At 39.4% G+C, this 20,319-nt stretch overlaps 1 protein-coding gene across 4 annotated transcripts in view; it reads right to left on the bottom strand.

Annotated features, from left to right (window-relative positions):
• The window catches only part of unc93b1 (unc-93 homolog B1, TLR signaling regulator), an 88,602-nt gene extending 69,844 nt beyond the window's left edge, over positions 1 to 18,758 (bottom strand). For 2 of the 4 annotated variants that reach the window (XM_012960408.3, XM_031904739.1), the window contains exons 1-2: positions 18,600 to 18,758; positions 7,009 to 7,118 (exon numbers count right to left, since the gene is read on the bottom strand). In XM_012960408.3, coding sequence (XP_012815862.1) covers positions 7,009 to 7,118; positions 18,600 to 18,624 — 135 coding nt within the window. In that variant the 5' untranslated portion in view covers positions 18,625 to 18,758. 4 annotated transcript variants of the gene reach the window in all.
• Between the last annotated feature and the right edge of the window lie 1,561 nt (positions 18,759 to 20,319).

Raw genomic sequence — 20,319 nt, 5'->3', positions numbered from 1 at the left:
GCAGGTGTGCTATTCTGGCTGCCCAGTAGTATTTTAGCCATAAGAACCCAAATATTCTTGGGTGTTTATTTTTCCTTATGAAAGTGTAGATTTTGTTCTGGAGTTTATGCAGGTCTTGTGATGGTTCTTTTATACATAAAGTTCTGAATAAGTAAAGGATCTTTGGTAGTACAGGTATGGGACTCATTATCCAGAATGCTCGAGACCTGGGGTTTTCCGGATAAGGGGTCTTTCTGTAATTCGGATCTCCTGCCTAAAGTCTGCTAAAAACATTATTTAAACAGTAATTAAACCCAACAGGATTGTTTTTCCTCCAATAAGGATTAATTATATCTTAGTTGGGATCAAGTACAAGGTACTGTTTTATTATTACAGAGAAAAAGGAAACCATTTTTAAAAATGTGAATTATTTGATTAAAATGGAGTCTATGGGAGATGGCCTTTCCGTAATTCGGAACTTTTTAGATAATGGGTTTCCAGATAAGGGAATACCTGTAGTACCGTTTTAACACAATATATTCTTCCGATCCAGAAGATATTATGGATAGGGATTCAGTTTGCATTTTGAAGCCAAAATTCAGTTCTGTAAATTTAACAATATGGCTAGGTAAATTTCAATGCAGCATTTCATATTTGTCTGGGTTAGTTGTCAATCCAGAGACTTTCGCAAAATCTTTTAATATGTTCATCAGGCTGGGTAATGTGGTGAGAGGTTTCGTTACATGTACCAATAAATCATCTGTGAATAAGGATATTTAATATTCTTTATCTTTTAATTTCAAGCATTGGATGTCTACATTTTCCCTGATGGCTCTAGCTAACAGTTCCATCGCTAGGGTTAAGTTGAGCTATAGGGGGCAATATAGCATGTTCTTAAAGTCTTAATAAAAATAGGGCCAAGACCTATAGTTTCCAAGAGAGAGAATAGGTAATAGGTATCTCCAGTCTAGCATATCGAAGGCTATTTCAATATCAAGTTCAAGCACATGGGAGTATGTGTTTTGTTTGAATGTGTGATCAGGTTGAGAATTTTGCTTATGTGTCAGGGGCTTGCCTTGATGGAATAAATCCTATTTGGTCCTTGTGAATTGTAGCTGCTAGAATTTTGTTCAGTCAGAAGGCCAATATAATTGCAAGTAATCTTATATCAATATTGAGAAGTGAGATTAGCCTATAATTTTAGGGGGATAGAGAATCTTTGTTTGGTTTTGGGATTATTGTTACTGTAGCTCCATTCATTTCTCATAGAAGATGGTGGCTTGTAGGAATGTGTTGGAAGAGTTGGGTAAGTATGGGAATAGTTGACCTTGGAATTTTTATAGCATAGAGATGAGAAGCCATCTGGGCCTGGGGTTTTATTTAATTTCATTTTTTTAATCGTTTGTTTTATTAATTCATATGTAATATTGCCTTCTATTGTTTGCTCCAACTCCATTAATTTTAGAAATGAAACAATTTTTTTAAGGAATAAGTCTACAGCTAAGGTATGGATCTCAATTGTGGAGTTATAGAGCCAGTAATAGTAAGTCATAAATGTTGAAGCAATTGTGTTAGGGTTAGAGGGGATGTGTCCATCTTGTTGTCTGATTTTGTATATAGTGTGGCACTTATTTTGGGTTTTTAATAGATTAGCCAGCATCCTGTATGGTTTGTTAGTGTATTAATAAAATTTGTCATCATAAAATCATGGTCAGACCATGCACAGTGTTATAATTCTCAATTCCTTCACGACCGATAAATCTGGTGAATTTATCAAAATATAATCTATCCTGGAGTAGGTATTGTGTGTATGTGAATAAAATGTGTAGTCTCTTTTACTGTTATTAGCCTCCCTCCATGAATCTGACAGATTATAGGTTTGTAACAGATGTTCTATTTGTTTTGTTAATTTTCTGTGTTTTGTTGTAGAGGTGGATGTAGATCTATCTGTATTGTCTGAAAATTGGGTCTCAAGTCTCCATATGCCTGCATTATTATTTGCCTTTGCCTAATTTTTTTTGGTCCTAGCCGCTAAACCAATCAAACATATATAAAACACAGTAATACCATAAAAGGAAAAACTTAATATATTACAGTGAATTAACACTTGTAAATAAGCACTAAATCAGTGTGACTCCCTTTCTCTTCTGGGACACACACACGGAGAGGTGCTCTTGGTGGGATAGCAACTTCCCAATACCATGAAGTGCCGTAGGAGATTTGTGGATCATTACCCTGTTTTGCTAAAACAGGGTATATATTGCACCCTAAAGGCAGAAATTAGCTTACTACATACAAAGCTGCAACAAATAACAGAAAAATATACACAACTGGAAAAATCTGTAAATAGCAATACATCTAACCTTACCAAGGTGGACAAGACTATTGCACAATACGAAACCCGTTTCCTCCACTTACAAAATCTACTGGACGATCAGGAAAATCGCTCCAGAAGAAATAATATTAGGATCAAAGGACTCATAGAATCCATAAATCAGCAAGAGCTCACCACTACGGTCATTAAGCTATTCAACATGCTACTAGGTGAGCATCCACTACCACAATACAATCATTTTGGACAAAATTATGCGATATGCGGATTAACACATGCGAAATGACTTTGATGAATCGGTACTTAATTATCGCATGCTTTTTAATGAAAAAAACTATGCGATAAGCGTTATTGACCTTTAGTGAATCGGCCCCCATAACGCTTATCGCATAGTTTTTTTCATTAAAATATGTCATCGTAAGATTAATAACGCCAAGAACATTGCTTCTTAATTATCACAAGTGTCCTTTTAGTGAATCGAGTGAAAAATAAGAAGTGATAAGATTTTTAACGCATGCTATAAATAGCACTCCTTATTTCGGACTTTAGTGAATCGGGCCCTAAGTGTGCAATATCCATACTATATCAGTTACTTACTACCAACAAAAACACTACATTACCCAAATTCACTAGGAAGTGGGAGAGGGAGCTACAAATTCAACTTACAGGAGACCAATGAAATTGCTTTTATCTCACACACAAATTCTCTATAGCATGCAAAGCTCAAGAGACAAACTATAAAATAATCTCAAGGTGGTATAAATGCCCTGAAATTCTACATAAAATGTACCCCACGGTCATGGACCAGTGCTGGAGATGTGGGACTGAAACAGGGACCCCTTTGCACATCTGGTGGTCATGTCGCTTACTGACTCCATTTTGGGAACAAATATTCAAGGTTATCAATTCATGCACAGGCTTAGACCTGAAACCTGACCCCTCGATAGGCATTTTGTCAATCCTTCCGGGATCAGTCATGAAATATAAGAGGTCACTTTTAGGTTATTGCCTGGGGGCGGCCAGGACAGTGATACCACGCCACTGGAGATCTATCACTCCCCCAACTATAAGTGAATGGGTCAAAGAGATGGGAAATGTTATGTGAATGGAGGAGCTGCTTAGCAATGTCCAAGAGGCCCCGTGGGTCTTGTTCCTAGAATCATACAGAGATGAACAAATGATACCTGACTAGGTCAACTGATGAAGATGGCAGGAATTCAACAACGGCGACTCAGCGACTGAGCAACTCAAAGTTCTGTTTTCCCTACTATTGATATCTTCTCCTTTTCTCCTTTTTCTGGTTCTATTTTTATTTTGTTCTTCCCCTTCAGTACTATATCAGGCAATAATACTATAATAATGGCAGCAGTAGGAAATATCATTGCTAAAATTTAACTAAGTATAAGGAATAAATGCTAAAACTAATAGCTTTGGTAAAGTAGAACGACACAAAAATCGTTATTTTATTCTGTATGGTTGTAAACAATCTAAATTTGCCTGACTCACTCTGACACATGAAGTGTTCAATATGCCTATTGTAGAAAGTTTTCCGGCTTTGATATGTACTGTCTGTATATAAAACTGAAAATAAAGAATATACAAAAAAAAACAGGGTATATATTGCCATTTCTGCATTACCATAGTTAGGTTGAAGGAGGTCCGGGCAATAAACCATCTTCAACACATCTGTAGGGTAATTACAATTGTAAATCTCATGCTTTGTCTCGATTTGGACATGGTCTTTGTTCTTTGGAGGAGGCTGTTTTTGTTGTTTATTGGAGGTGGCTGTGGTCCTTTCTGGATCTCGGAAAGAAGAGGCAGAGGGTGACCAGCTGTCTCTGTCCGGATTTATTGTGGTGCCTTCTAGTAATGCCAGACCCGCTTCTGGCGTATAAATTATATGGCTCTGGCCTTTCCATAAAAATTTCAGCGAAAATGGGAAACCCCACCTATATTTAACTATATGTTGCATTGTATTGCAAGTATTTTGGTGTGTGGTTTCATTTGGCGCTGCTTTTGGAGGGTAATGCATGCGATATCTGCAAAAGTTGCATATTGTATGGTAGTTTCTCTTTAGTGGTCGTACAAGCTGCCTGTAGGGCTAGGTCTCTTACTTTCTAGTTATTTTGATGTTCCTGTATCGTTTTGTATATATCTGTAGGGTATATATTTAAGACATGTTTTGAGTTTTTTTCATGGCATTTGATGTTTTCATGTTGGTGGTTTCCTCTTCAAATACTGAAAAATGTTCTTTTTATTTTATTTCTGTTCCCATTTTGCATTTTTAACTGTTCATTTAACTTTGATAACTGAAGTTCTGAAGCCCTCTGGCCACAGCATACTACAGTACAAGTCAGTAAACTGTGACACAGGATTATTTGTAAACTTCGAGGTGGCATTTTGAAGGCTTACAGGAGCTTTATAACAGTAATAAGTCAAGGGATTTCAATTTGCAAATAATACCTCTATATCAAAGATTTTATTTCTGTCTATTCACACTACCAGATTCAAAAATCAACCTGAAAGAGGGTAAAAAACAAACAAACTTGGAGAACAAAGCTGTTTTTTAAGACAGCAACAGTAAGGACAGCAGACATTAAGACTTATCTTTGTAGATGTGTACATATAGAAAGAGAAAAGAAAAAAGTAAACCCTGCACCTTCCACCCTATAATAGTCTAGATATTTACAGGAGCCCAATCAGCATGCTGGTTGCTCTAAGAGCTGTGACAGACAGGGAAATTAGTTGCCCACGGCATATCTCCCTTGTCACGGTGGGATGGCATACGCAGCACCGGAAGTTTCCTCTCAAGGTAACTTCCGTGGTTTTGGGGAAATCGCGGTGCCGCGTATGCCATCCCACCGGTGATTTACATTCTCGCCGGTGGGATGGCATTTTGGGGAGATTAATCTCCCCGTCTGTCACAGCCCTAAAAAAGCTAAAAAAGTAAAAGAACTTTTTTACTTCAATGTATTAAAACATAACTTTTATTCATATAGGGCTAAGAGAAAATATTAATATACAACCATGTTTATAAAAACAGTTAAAAAGTGACTGCATGGAGCGTGTAATGGGCCCCTCTGTCTGTTCCCTGACAGGCTGATCCGGTGCCTGTCAGTAAACCCACATATGAGGCAGAAAGAAACAGATTGGCTTTTCTCTGTGGGTGTATATACAATAAAGCTGATTTTTTTTTAGCACAGCGACAGCTGCTAGCAGGGTTTTACTTCTCTCTAACAGTTTTCTATAGGAAATGTAATGTAAAGCGACCTAGAACCTTTTGTAAATTGAAATGTTAGGGCTGTGACATGGGGAGATTAGTCGCCACACGACAAATCTTCCTTGTCGTGGGCGACTAATCTCCACGAAATGCCATCCCACCAGCTAGAATGTAAATCGCTGGTGGGATGGCATACGTGGCACCGCGATTAGCAGAAGTCGACGGAAGTTTCCTCTCAAGGCGACTTCGGCAAATCGCGGCGCAACGTATGCCATCCCACCTGCGATTTACATTCTAGCTAGTGAGATGGCTAAAATGTTAGGCACCCCCAAGTGACTTTAATTGCCTACCTTTTACCCCAGGCTGGTGCCCCTGCTTGGAGAGAACAGCACCAGCCCGGGGTAGCTGCAACTCTTCCTTCTTGGGTCACGTGCGCATGCACAGTAGAGTGAAAAGCCGAACTTTAACAGAAAAGTCGCATTTTCACTCTACTGCACATGCGCCTGCATTAGTCGTTCCAAAACAAAGCTGGAAGGAGGAAGCGCTCCGCTACAGGTACCCCGGGCTGGTGCTGTTTTCTCCTAACAGGGGCACCAGCCTGGGGTACAAGGTAAGCGATTAAAGTCACTTGGGGGTGCCTAACATTTTGGCACCCCCAAGTGACTTTGCCTTTCCTTGCCCTGGACCTGTCACCCAGACAAAAAAAGCTGTATAATAAAAGTCCCTTTCAAATTAAACATGAAACTGAAATTCATTTTTATATTACCACATCCAAACCCATTACAAAGGCATTTAAAAATCACAGCTGTCAATCATATATTGCTTGCCCCGCCTCTATGCCTTAGGCATAGAGGTGGGGCAGACAATAACTTTAGCTTTCCATTCAGCACTACCTAGATGTCACTGCACATCTCACTTTTCCCCTCCCTCCTCCTCATCTAATTGTGCAGCCAGTGCAAGGGCCTGGGCATCTGGTCCCCCAGTCTGGCACATAAACAAGATTTTGGGGTGATACAAAGCTTGTCTTAATAGCAGTGTCCACAAAATGGCGCCTGCCTGCTTGCTTTGATTGTGTAATTCCAAGACAGAAGGAAACAAGATTTATATTATTTATATAGAGTAAGTAAAGTTTATTTTTCTCAACTAACAATATAGAAAATAATTTGGAGTGATTTCTTAGGGTGACAGGTCCGCTTTAAGCTCTGTGTTAATTTGTTGAAGGTAACCCTAGGACTGTAGAATGACAGCACAGTTTCTGCATTCATTTTCCTTAAAACTATACTTTGGCAAATGTTTCAGAGTATGCTTTGACACAAATACTTACTTTGAGTTACCTGTTGTGGCAGTAAAAGTACAAAATAAACAGATAAAGTCAAACAATAGTTAGACATTTCATAACAACTTGCAGCAGCAGCAGACTTATCAGAAACAAAGGACTAACTCAGCAACATATATTTAGGAGAATTTTTGAACTTACCTGTGCATTAGCTCCGTCAAGAACAGGAGTGTCATCCTGCACTGCATAGTTCCTGCCTCTGTCAGCTGCAATCCCATTAATGGAGGCTTCTGGATAAATATCAGCCATATCTGTCAATGGCAGCAACAACACTAAATTATACAGAGCATGGACTAAAAGAAACTGGCAGAGGCATGTTTTGCTTTTCCTGAACTCTAAGTTTTGACCTTCAGCCTTTAACCCTTTCACTGCCAACAACGTACGGCGTACGTTGTTGCAGTAAAAGGCTTTTATCTGCCAACAATGTGCGCCGTACGTTGTTTAGCAGATAAGGGTACTCTCTGCAGAAGCTTCTGCAGAGAGTTTTTAGCGATGACAGCCCCCTGGGCAACAAGCCAGGGGAGCTGTCATGTCGGTCATGCGATGCGATCGCGTCTGCTGCTTGGTATCCACTTCCTCCTTCCTGTTTCCCACCCCCAAGCGCCGGCCACGGATGAAGACTGCAGCAGGAGGACCAGGACTGGGATCAGGACAGGTAAGGTGGGGTTTTTTTGCACTTACACACACACTCACACTCACTTACATACATTTACACACACTTACAGAACACAATTTAGCAGGTTCTTTTTTTATTTTGCACACTTATATACACTAATATACACACGTACACACAACTTTTACACATGTACACACATGTATACACAAACACTTTTTAAAAAAAAAAAATTTACACTGTTATGTGACTTATTTTGTCGTTTCACTCATTTGCACAATTTTATGGTTTTATTGCATTTTTATTTTTTTATTATTAGTATTCTTGATCTGTTTTTAGCATAGCTTTGCCATGTGTACTTCAGAATGTGTACTTTCTAAAAATATATGGTTTTCTATCTCTGTATAGTTAGGGGGTGTTATGGCACATAATACGCTGTCAGGGGGCTCTGTGCAAAAGTTGGCAGGCGAGAATGCGCTATTTTTATTTTGGGGTCAGTACATACCACAGACTTTGGTATATCTGGGCATATTGGGCATCAAACTGTTCAGTAGAGCTTAGGTGTTTCTATTTGGGGTGATTTGCCTTTATACGCAAGAAATTGTGTGAGATAAATGCAGCAAATGTCAAAATTTTTAGGCGATTTTCTGAAATATCATAAAAACCACTAACTTTAGGAAAGCTTTGCAGATTGGTACTTTGGTGTAGAAAGGATTCTTTATCGCTGTTGGATTTGTCAGAATGTGTACTTTCCAAAACTATATGGTTTTCTGGGTTTTTCTGTATAGTTAGGGGGTGTTACGGCACATAATATGCTGTCAGGGGGGCTCTGTATGCAAAAGCTGATTTGGCCGGCAAGAAATCCTTATGCGCTATTTTCATTTTGGGGTCAGTACATACCACAGACTTTGGTATATCGATGCATATTGGGCATCAAACTGTTCAGTAGACCTTAGGTGTTTCTATTTGGGGTGATTTGCCTCTGTATGCAAAAAATTGTGTGAGATAAATGCGGCAAAATGCAAAATTTTTAGGCGATTTTCTGAAATGTCATAAAAATCGGTAAACAGGAAAGCTTTACGGCTTGGTACTTTGGAGTAAAAAGAAATGTGTACCCATTCTAGATTCAGGGGAATGTGTACTTTCCAAAAATATATGGCTTTCTGGGGTGAGTGTACTTTTTTTGTACCATTATCCCACATAAAGGATGTAAATGTGTTGATTTTGCAGGAGCTGAAATGACAGATCATATGGGGGTATGTTCACATTGGGGCCCCTACATGCCACATATTTGGGTAAACCTATACATATTGGATATCAAACTGTTCAGCGGACCCCTGGTGTTCAAATTTAGGGTGTTTTATCTTGGTACCTAATGCTATGTGGGAGATAAGATGGAAGCTTTGAAGTGGAAGCTTTGAGGGGATTTTTGGAAATGTCATCAAAATTGCTACATTTAGAAAAGATTTGCGGCTTGGTACTTTAGAGTAGAAAGGCATGGGTACCCATTTTTGATTCGGGGGAATGTGTAATTTCCAAAAATATATGACTTTCTGGGGTGAGCGTACTTTTTACTAGATTTATCCCACATATAATGATGTAAATGTGTTGATTTTGCTGGAGCTGAAATGACAGATCATATGGGGTTATGTTCACTTTGGGGCCCCTACATGCACATACTTGGGTAAACCTATAAATATTGGGCATTAAACTGTTCAGTGGACCCCTGGCATTCAAATTTAGGGTGTTTTATCTTGGTACCTAATGCTATGTGGGAGATAAGATGGAAGCTTTGAAGTGGAAGCTTTGAGGGGATTTTTGGAAATGTCATCAAAATTGCTACATTTAGAAAAGCTTTGTGGCTTGGTACTTTGGAGTAGAAAGGTACCCATTTTAGATTCCGGGGAATGTGTACTTTCCAAAAATATATGACTTTCTGGGGTGAGTGTACTTTTTACTAGCTTTATCCCACATATAATGATATAAATGTGTTGATTTTGCTGGAGCTGAAATGACAGAAATGATGGATCATAGTAACATAGTAAGTTACATAGTTACATAGGGTTGAAAAAAGACCAGAGTCCACAAGTTCAACCCATCCAAGTAAACCCAGCACACACAACCCACACCTACCAATCTATACATTCACATAAACTATATATACAACCACTAATACTAACTGTAGATATTAGTATCACAATAGCCTTGGATATTCTGATTGTTCAAGAACTCATCCAGGCCCTTCTTAAAGGCATTAACAGAATCTGACCAGTCCCTGGATCAACTTGTACTAAGAGCTATCTCCCATAACCCTGTATTCCCTCACTTGCTAAGAATCCATCCAGCCCTTTCTTAAAGTTATATAATGTATCAGCCAGCACGACTAATTCGGGGAGGGAATTCCACAACTTCACAGCTCTCACAGTAAAAAATCTGAATCCTTTCCGAATATTTAAATGGAACCTCCCTTCCTTCCTTCCAAACGGAGTGGGTGCCCTTGTGTCCGTTGGAAGGACCTACTGGTAAATAAAACATTAGAAAGGTTATTATATGATCCCAAATATCCAAATAAATTATATCTACTGCATCCCCACTGTCCAGCTTCTTACTTACCTCATCATAAAAAGCAATCAAATTGGTCTGCCATGACCTGTCCTTCATAAAGCCATGCTGATTACTGCTCATAATGGCATTCTCCAGTACATAATTTTGTATGTGATCCTTCAAACAAGCCTTCAAATAACTTGCCCACCACGGATGTCAAACTTACAGGCCTATAATTGCCAGGCTGAGATCTTACTCCCTTTTTAAATATAATTGCGCTCCCCCCTCCACCCCCCCGCTTCCTGTGCCGGCTACTCACCACTGAAGCTGCTGTCCTGCTTCTCCTGTCTCCCTCCTGCGATCTCAAGCGATCTTCAGCTCCATGGACCCCAGGTAAGTGCTACTTACACACACAAACACACATATATTACACTAATACACACTTATACTCACACTCACACACACACTTATTTTGGGGGGGGTTGGGGGGTATCACACATTCACAGCACTTACAGCACTCACACTTACCTGCACACACACACACTCAAAACACATTTTGCCTAGTGTACACACTCACTTACACACGTAATTTTTTTTTTTAATCGCATCGTTTTTATTCTTGCTTGAAAAAATTGTTTTATTGCCATTGTGGATAGCTTATTCGCTAACCGCACTGCGCAATACCTTTTGTGTATTATTTTGGTATTTTTATTACATTTTCTGTGATTTTGGTGCATTTTTAGTCATTTTATTGCATTTTTAGCCATTTTATTGCATTTTCAGTTATGCATAGTTGTTGTTCGCTTGACTTTGTCAGTAAAACTAATTTGCCCAAGCCAGAATACTCAAACTGTGATTCTGACTGCAGATATCACTAGGAAAAAACCCCATTGATTTTAGGTTTTTTTTTTGTGATTTTAGCGATTTTATTGCATTTCATATTGTTCTTTGTTACTTGTCTTGCACATGGACATTTTGTCTGCTGTATTTCAATTTGGCTTCCTCTGTACCCCACATAGTTTGGTAAATCTATGCATATTGGGCATCAAACTGTAATGGGGCAAAATGCAAGCTTTGTAACAATTTTCAGAAATGTTATAAAAACCATTCTGTTTAGCATAGCTTTGTAGTTTGCAGTAGAAAGATGTATTTACCCATTTTTGTTTTGTCAGAATGTGTGCTTTCAGAAAATGTATGGTTTTCTATGGCACATAATACACATACCGGGTGCAAAAATTGCACGAGCCGGAGCGTCATTCGTGAAAATTCATATGCACTATTTTTATTTGGGTGCCCCTGTACTCCGCATAGTTTGGTAAATCTATGCATATAAGGCATCAAACTGTTCAGTAGACCCCTAGCGTTCATATTTAGAGTGTTTTATGTTGATACATTACAAATTGTGGGGGTACATAAGGAGGTAAAATTCAATCTTTGTGACGATTTTCAGAAATGTCATAAAAACCGTTCTCTTTAGCATAGCTTTGTAATTTGGTAGTTTGCAGTAGAAAGATGTATTTACCCATTTTTGTTTTGTCAGAATGTGTTCTTTCGGAAAATGCATGGTTTTCTAGGGTCTCCGTACTGTTAGGGGGTCTTATGGCACATAATACACATACCGGATGCAAAAACTGCATGAGCCGGAGCGTCATTCGTCAAAATTCATATGTACTATTTTCATTTGGGTGCCCCTGTACTCCGCATAGTTTGGTAAATTTATGCATATAGGGCATCAAACTGTTCAGTAGAGCCTTGCGTATGAATTTAGAGTGTTTTATGTTGATACGTTACAAATTGTGGGGGTACATAATGAAGTAAAATGCAATCTTTGTGACGATTTTCAGAAATGTCATAAAAACTGTTCTGTTTAGCATTGCTTTGTAGTTTGGTAGTTTGCAGTAAAAGGATGTACTTACTCATTTTTGTTTTGTCAGAATGTGTACTTTCGGAAAATGTGTACTTTCGAAAAAATTACTTTTTGTCACATGGCACATAATACACATACCGGGTGCAAAAACTGCACGAGCCGGAGCGTCATATGTGAAAATTCAAATGCACTGTTTTTATCTGGGTGCCGCTGTACTCCGCATAGTTTGGTAAATCTATGCATATAGGGCATCAAACTGTTCAGTAGACCTCTGGTGTTCCTATTTGGGTTGATTTTCCTTTGTATGCAAGAAATTGTGTGAGATAAATGCGGCAAATTGCAACATTTTTAGTAGATTTTCTGAAATGTCATAGAAACCACTAGCTTTAGGAAAGCTTAGCAGATTGGTACTTTGGTATAGAAAGGACTCTTTACCCATGCTGGATTTGTCTGAATGTGTACGTTCCAAAAATATATGATTTTCAGGGGTAACCCTACATTTCTGCAGTTTCTATCCCACATTAAACTACCATGTGTTTATGAATTAGGTAAAGGTAAGCCATGAAATTTTATGTGTTTTATTAGGTGTTCCTAATGACCTATAGAAAATAAGATGCTGCATATTGGAAGTTTTGAGATGATTTTTGGAAATGTAATAAAATCAGCAAACTTAGGAAACCTTTGCGGCTTGGTACTTTGGAGTAGAAAGACATGGGTACCCATATTAGATTTTGGGGAATGTGTACTTTCCAAAAATAGTTGACTTTCTGGGGTGAGTGTACTTTTTACTAACTTTATCCCACATAAAATGATGTAAATGTGTTGATTTTGCAAAAGCTGAAATGACAGATCATATGGGGTATGTTCACATTAGGCCCCCTACATGCCACATACTTAGGTAAACCTATACATATTGGGCATCATACTGTTCAGTGGACCCCTGGCTTCAAATTCAAGGTGTTTTATCTTGGTATCTAATGATACATGGGAGATAAGATGCTGCAAACTGGAAGCTTTGAGAGGATTTTTGGAAATATTATCAAAATTGCCAACTTTAGGAAAGCTTTGCGACTTGGTACTTTGGAGTAGAAAGACATGGGTACCCATTTTATATTCGGGGGAATGTGTACTTTCCAAAAATATATGGCTTTCTGGGGTGAGCCTACTTTTTTTATAGTGTTGTCCCACACAAAATTATGTAAATGTGTTGATTTTGCAGAAGCTGAAATGACAGAAATGATAGAGCATATCGGGGTATGTTCACATTGGGGCTCCTACATGCCACATACTTAGGTAAACCTATACATATTGGGCATCAAACTGTTCAGTGGACCCCTGGCGTTCATAGTTAGGGTGTTTTATCTGGTTACTTTATGACCTGTAGGAGATAAGATACTATAGACAGGAAGCTTTGAAGCGATGTTTAAGAAATTTCAAAAATTTTGATAAAAAAACAATAAAAAATAACTTTTTTTCCTAAATAACTTTAGGAAAGTATTGCAACTTGGTAGTTTGGAGTAGACAGGCTCTGGATTCAACAGAATCTGTTCTTTCTGTAATTTTCTGGGGTAAACCTTATGTTAGTGACCTTGAAATCTAAAGTATGCAGCTTTCTGGAGCAGTGCTTTGGGAATTTGGTAGTGTACTGCTGGGAGTTTTTGACCTATACAAGTGAGAAATCTCCATAAAAATATACATATTTGGTATTGGCACGTTCAGGAGACATGGGACTTTTCAAATCAGTTGTATTTTTGTGCATAAAATAATTTTTGTTTCTGGTGTATGTGTTTATATTATGGAAAATATTATTTTTTTTTATTTTTTAGACATTTAGAAGCCTATATCTATATTACAGAATTGGAATTACACAAAAATTCCACCATATTTTGAAAGCTTAGGTTGTCCTGAAAAAAATGATATATAGTTTTCCTGGGTAAACTAAAAGTCCCCCCGAGGAAAAGTCCCTAAAGTGAAACAGTGCAAAATGTTCAAAAACCGTCTGGCAGTAGAAGTTCCACTTTGTTCAAAATGGCTGGTAGTGAAAGGGTTAAATGACAACCATTTCTGCTCTGTGTTTTTATAATGTCCCAATCTATGCCCTGAAGCGCTGCCCTTAAGGAGCTAAAATTTGCCTTCCTAAAATTCAGTGTCTTTGTTGCCCCAGTGCAAATTTGTTTCCTGCACCAAACATCAAATTAAATAACATTATGGTCACTATTACCCAGGGGTTCAACCACTTGCACATTTGCTATACGTTCTGGGTCATTAGAGATCACTAAATCCAATATAGCATGGTTCCTGGATGGCTCCTCAACAACCTGTGACATAAAGTTGTCATGCAGAAAGTTTATAAGCTTGTTCCCATTTACTGTCCTGGCAGTACTATGGCTCCAGTCAATATCAGGATAATTAAAATCCCCCATTATTATCCCTTGCCCCAAACTAGCAGCCTTTTCTATTTGCAACAGGAACTGAGCCTCCTCCTCCTCACTTACATTAGGGGGTCTATAGCATACCCCTACAATTAGTTTGGTAGATTCTTTACTATCTGTGAGAAGCTCAACCCATAAGGATTCAGCTCCCTCTGTTACCCCCATCACTTCCTCTTTAATATTTGCTTTTAATTCCTGCTTAAGGAACAGACACACTACTCCACCTTTTCTATTGCCCCGTCCCTCTGAAACAATGTATAACCCCCAATATTAACTGCCCAGTCATGCGACTCATTCAATCAAGTTTCAGCAACACCAATCACATCATATTTCCGCCACAGCGCCAGTACCTCCAGCTCTCCCATTTTACCAGTCAGACTCCTTGCATTGGTAAATATACATTTAATACTAGTACCAGCGTGAGAATGACGTGAAAACAACTTATGGGCCTTCCTGCCATTATTAGTATCCCAAAGCAAGTCTCCTCCCCCATTTTCCCTTACTATGCCCACTACCTCATCTATCCTGTCTCCCACAGAATTACCCGCTGCACCCTCCCCCCCACTCCTAGTTTAAAGTCTCCTCCAACCCTCTAGCCATCTTTTCCCCCAAAGCAGCTGCCCCGACATCACTGAGGTGCAGCCCATCCCTGGCAAAGAGCCTGTAGCCGATTGAGAAATCAGCCCAGTTCTCGAGAAACCCAAAGCCCTCCTACCTGCACCAATCTCTCAGCCACGCATTAATCTCCCTAAGCTCCCGCTGCCTTCTTAACATTGCTTGTGGCACAGGTAATATCTGAGAAAATTACCTTGGAAGTCATTGCCCTCAATTTCTCACCTAGCTTTTTAAAATCGTTCTTGAGGTCTTCCCCCCCTCCTCTAACTTTGTCATTGGTACCTATGTGTACCAAGACCGCCGGGTCTTCCCCAGCCCCTCCCAACACTTTGTCCACCACATGCCAAACCCTAGCACCAGGCAAGCAACACACAGTTCGGCATGTAGGGTCTTTGCAACAAATTACCCTATCCACCTTTCTAATAATTGAATCCCCTACAACTATAGCCTGCCTTCCCTTCCTAGCACTACTCCCCCCACCTGTATTAGAGGTCCCGGCACCCAGGGTGCTCTGAGAGTCAGCCTGCTCCATACATGCTAGCTCAGAGTTGTCTTCCCCAGCATCTTCACCTAAAGCGGCAAATCTGCTGGTTTGTACAAGCTGTGAACCAGCCCCCCTACCCTTGCGTCCCCTACTTCCCCTCTTAACTGTTACAAACCTGTCTCCCTCATTAACCTCCACTGTCCCTTCTACACCCCCCACTACACTGGCCCCTGCCAGTGGTTGCTTAGTGAGCCTCCTGTTCTCCCCCATGTTTGCAGCTGCCCTCAGTGCTGCCAGTTCCCCCCTTAGATTCTGCACTTCAGATTCAAAGAGGAAAACCCACCTGCATCTCTCACAAGTAAATGCTGCATGGAACTGCTGCTCCAGGATCACATACATGTGACAAGATACACACTGAGTAACACCCGCAATTATACTGGAACTCATATTTCCACTGGGTACTTAGTCTCCCGAGTGCAATCCCTTGTATAGTGCCTTTTTAATTTCAAACGCCTTTTTGTTTTTAACGCCTGCTAAACACTTAATTCATATGCAACACTTAGGGGCACATTTACTAATCCACGAATCCGAATCACGAATGGGAAAAAATCGTATTGGAAACGAAAATTTCGTAAGATCGCAAATATCCCCGAAAATTCTTACGAAAAATTGTATTAGTCACGATAATATCGTATTGGTGATCCGAAAGTCACTAAATTTTCGTACCAAACAATTGTAAACAGCGGTAAAACCTTTCCGATTTTTCCGTGCAAACGTCCGAAAAAGTCGTGCGGCGTACGAAAAAGTCATGCGGACGTCCGAAAAAAATCGGCGAAAATGCGCTCGGAGCATTCACATGAACGCTCGAGCGTTTGTGCTTTTGTAAATGTGCCCCTTAGATTACATGCAACACTCGCTTAGCAGCGAGTTCACTTTGGGGCCCCTACATGCTACATACTTGGGTAAACCTATAGATATTGGGCATTAAACTGTTCAGTGGACCCCTGGCGTTCAAATTTAGGGTGTTTTATCTTGGTACCTAATACTATGTGGGAGATAAGATGCTGCAAAGCTTTGAGGGAATTTTTGGAAATGTCATCAAAATTGCTACATTTAGAAAAGCTTTGCGGCTTGGTACTTTGGAGTAGAAAGACATGGGTACCCATTTTAGATTCCGGGGAATGTGTACTTTCCAAAAATATATGACTTTCTGGGGTGAGCGTACTTTTTACTAGCTTTATCCTACATATAGGGATGTAAATGTGTTGATTTAGCTGGAGCTGAAATGATAGATCATATAGGGTTATGTTCACTTTGGGGCCCCTACATGCCATCTACTTAAACCTATACATATTGGGCATCAAACTATTCAGTGGACCCCTGGCATTCATATTTAGAGTGTTTTATTTGGTTACTTTATGACCTATAGGAGATAAGCTACTTTCGACTGGCAGCTTTGAAGTGATTTTTTTAAAAATTTCACAAATTTTGATAAAAAGCATTGTGACTTGATAGTTTGGAGTAGACAGGACAGTTGTGCCTATTCTGGATTCCCCAGAATCTGTTCTTTCCAGAAATGTGTAATTTTCTGGGATAAACCTTCTGTTAGTGAATTTTTTGGCCTTGAAATCTAAAGTATGCAGCTTTATGAAGCAGTGCTTTGGAAATTGGGTAGTGTACTGCTGGGAGTTTTTGACCTATACAAGTGAGAAATCTTCATAAAACTATATATATTTGGTATTGTCACGTTCAGGAGACATGGGAGTTTCCAAATCAGTTGTATTTTTGTGCATAAAATAATTTTTGTTTCTGGTATGTGTGTTTATATTATGGAAAATGTGATTTTTTTTTTATTTTTTAGACATTTAGAAGCCTATATCTTGTTACAGAATTGGAATAACACCAACATTCTACCATATTTTGAAAGCTTAAGTTGTCTTAAAAAAAACGATATATTGTTTTCCTGGGTAAACTAAAAGTCCCCCCGAGGAAAGGCCCCTAAAGTGAAACGCTTTGACCAAAACGGCTGGCAGCGAAAGGGTTAAAGAGAACCTGTCAGTTTTCAGTTAACAATAGGAATGTGTTTAACGTCTTAAGTGTAATGACATACCATAACTTTATTTCTTAAATAATTACCAGAAGCAGTAGTTTTAAAACTGTGCACGAGCCACCGACTTTCTGAAACGAAAAGAGCCTCCCAACTGTCCCGTCCCGATTTTCATCATTCATTTAGTTTAAATGTCCCGCTCCTTACTGTGACGTCACGACCACACTGCACCGAAACAATGTGAACGCTGCAGCTGAGATTCCAAAGCCGACAGGATAGATGAATTGCTGCTGCCCTTTGGCTTTCTATGACTTCCCACCCCCCCTGCTGCCACAGTATGTATATTATTAGCTACAACTCCCTGCATCCATCATTATCCATAAAACATGCTGTTAATTGATGGTGGTGTTCACAGTTTAGCTAGAGCAGTGGACCACAATTTACACAGCACTGATAAAAGTATTGCTGAAATGATATTGCCTTACACATTTCACTGTTACTTACACTTATACTGTACACTGGAATGCTTGTGCTACAATGAAAAGTGTGGTGATTGGGGCGTGGCCACAAAAGTGGGCGTGGTCAAAAAATTGCTGCGCTGCGCCAAGTCTTTTTGTCCCTCTTTTCATTTTTCAAATGTTGGGAGGTATGCAAGCCCCATGGGAAGAACAGAGAACGGAAAACAGAGAACATGGAAGAGAGTTTTTTTTTCCATTATTAGAGAAGGACTTCAAGTTTACTGTGCTTCAGCCAGTGCTGTGCAATCCCTGCATCCTCCTTTTTATAAACAGAGGAGTTTCAGTGAAAATGCTCGAGGCACCGTTCCCCCCTGCAGCCCCTTCCCTGTGCCTGTGACCAGAGGAGTTTCGATGAGTCTGTGTAATGCTCTGTTCCCCTCTGCAGCCCTCCTTGCTGTGCCTGTGACCGGAGGAGTTCCTTAACACTTAACATTCTAAACATTCTATTGTTAACTGAAAACTGACAGGTTCTCTTTAAATGCTTCTAATAATCCACTACTGCAATACTGCAATACATTATATTATCTACTGTTCTTATTCCTGTGTCCAATTACACCATCATATTAATTTTTTGTTGTCTTTCTTCTGTGGATTTAATTAATAACTACTTACCTTTGCATGTATGTATGTAATTCATTAGCAGAAATCCTACAGGTTTAATGGATAACACACTATTCCAGGGACTTCTCTGTCTTCAGTGTCCCTCTTTCATCTGCGTCTCTTACACACTTCCTGCTTCTGCTGTAAAATTACTTTGAGTTTACAATGAGGAAGTGAAGGGAGGAGAATGACCTTAAAGGGGGTTGGGAAAGCAATTGGAGACAAGGTCTCGCCCTGGCAGGTTTCCAAAGTACAAAACTACCAAGGTACAATTTTGGGCTATTTTTTGGAGCCTTGGCAGGTTTGTAATTTGGAAACTAGCCAAAGTTTTTTCTAGTGTGCCTGTTCCACTGCATGCTGGGTAGTGTAGTTTGTTTCTAACAATTAGCCTACAGCTAGGATTAATATAAAACTACAATACCTAGCATGCAATTGGACAGTATATACAGAAGCTCTGTTCTGTATTGCTTTTTGTTCTTTCAGGCTCAACCTGTATGTTCTGCAACCTGCTCCCTGCTCTATAGGGTATGTGATTGTACTATTACTTTCTACTGTGATGTGGGGGCAGTTCTACAGTTGATCATTAAGCTATAACTCTCAGGATATCTTGGGGCTTCTGAGAGTTGTAGTTCAACACACCCATATGTCCATATGTATATCATGTCTGGGGTGAATGCAACATTCTGAATCCATTTCTGTAGTGACTTCCCAGCTGGACTGGGCACAGAGGGAAGGGAATTCTCAGCCATCCCAGTAAGTGGAGAGGGGGCACAGGGCATGGGTAGTGATTATACGCTTTAAAAAGGCATGTTTTCCCATATATACTTTTATTTTTTTAGAATTTTTTTTCATTGCGCATATTGGGCTATTTTTGGGCTACTTACAAAGTGGCTTTTGACTAGTTTTGGGCTGGTTTTAGAACTGCCTTTGGCTAGTTTGGAAAAATAAATCTGGCAACCCTGATTGGAGATGATACAGGTACAGGGAAGAGTGCCACAGACAATACAACAAAGGATCGCTGCTGGAGAACTTTGGTATACATATGCTTAAGTTTGTGTATTTCAATAAAATGGTAAGCTGAACTGGTAAACGAGAAGTGGGAAAAGGTTTCTGGCAAGTAAACAGCTTTCAGTTCCTAAAACTGAGAACAGCGGCTGTTCCTATTTCTGCCGTGCAGAAATAAGCTGCTTAGTATGTTCCCGTGTGCATTGTTTATTTAAATGTTTTGTCTTGCATGCTGATATACCGTGCTATTCATTGTTCAATCAACAATTTTTTAAAAAAAATCAAATGAAGGGTAAAACCCCCACAGCTCAGCGTGAATCACAATCTGAAGAATATAATGAAAATGGAATTAATTATGGGTAATTTAAGAATACATGGACATACGCTGTGAAGCCTTAGCTCACATGGGGCCTGGGAGCCAGAAGTACAACTTACAGTAAGTTGTTGCAATCACAGGAGTCAGAAAGCTGCGCACACACACACTCATACTTGAAGTAGTCTTTCATCACTGACTACATTACCATTTATATACTATAAGGTCTTTAACCCTTTAAGTGCCAGCCGAATTCGTCATTTCGGTTCCCCCCAGTGCCAGACGTTTTTTAAGCATTTTGTACTCATTCACTTTAACAATGTTTTTTGGTAGGAAAACCTCCATGAAACTAGGGAAATTATATATCGTTTTTTTCGTCACTAATTGGGCTTCGACATACATATCAAATTTTAT

The sequence above is a fragment of the Xenopus tropicalis genome, chromosome 7 (assembly GCF_000004195.4).
Source record: "Xenopus tropicalis strain Nigerian chromosome 7, UCB_Xtro_10.0, whole genome shotgun sequence".
NCBI classification, from domain to species: Eukaryota; Metazoa; Chordata; class Amphibia; order Anura; family Pipidae; genus Xenopus; species Xenopus tropicalis.
This window is presented reverse-complemented; position numbering and strand designations above follow the sequence as displayed.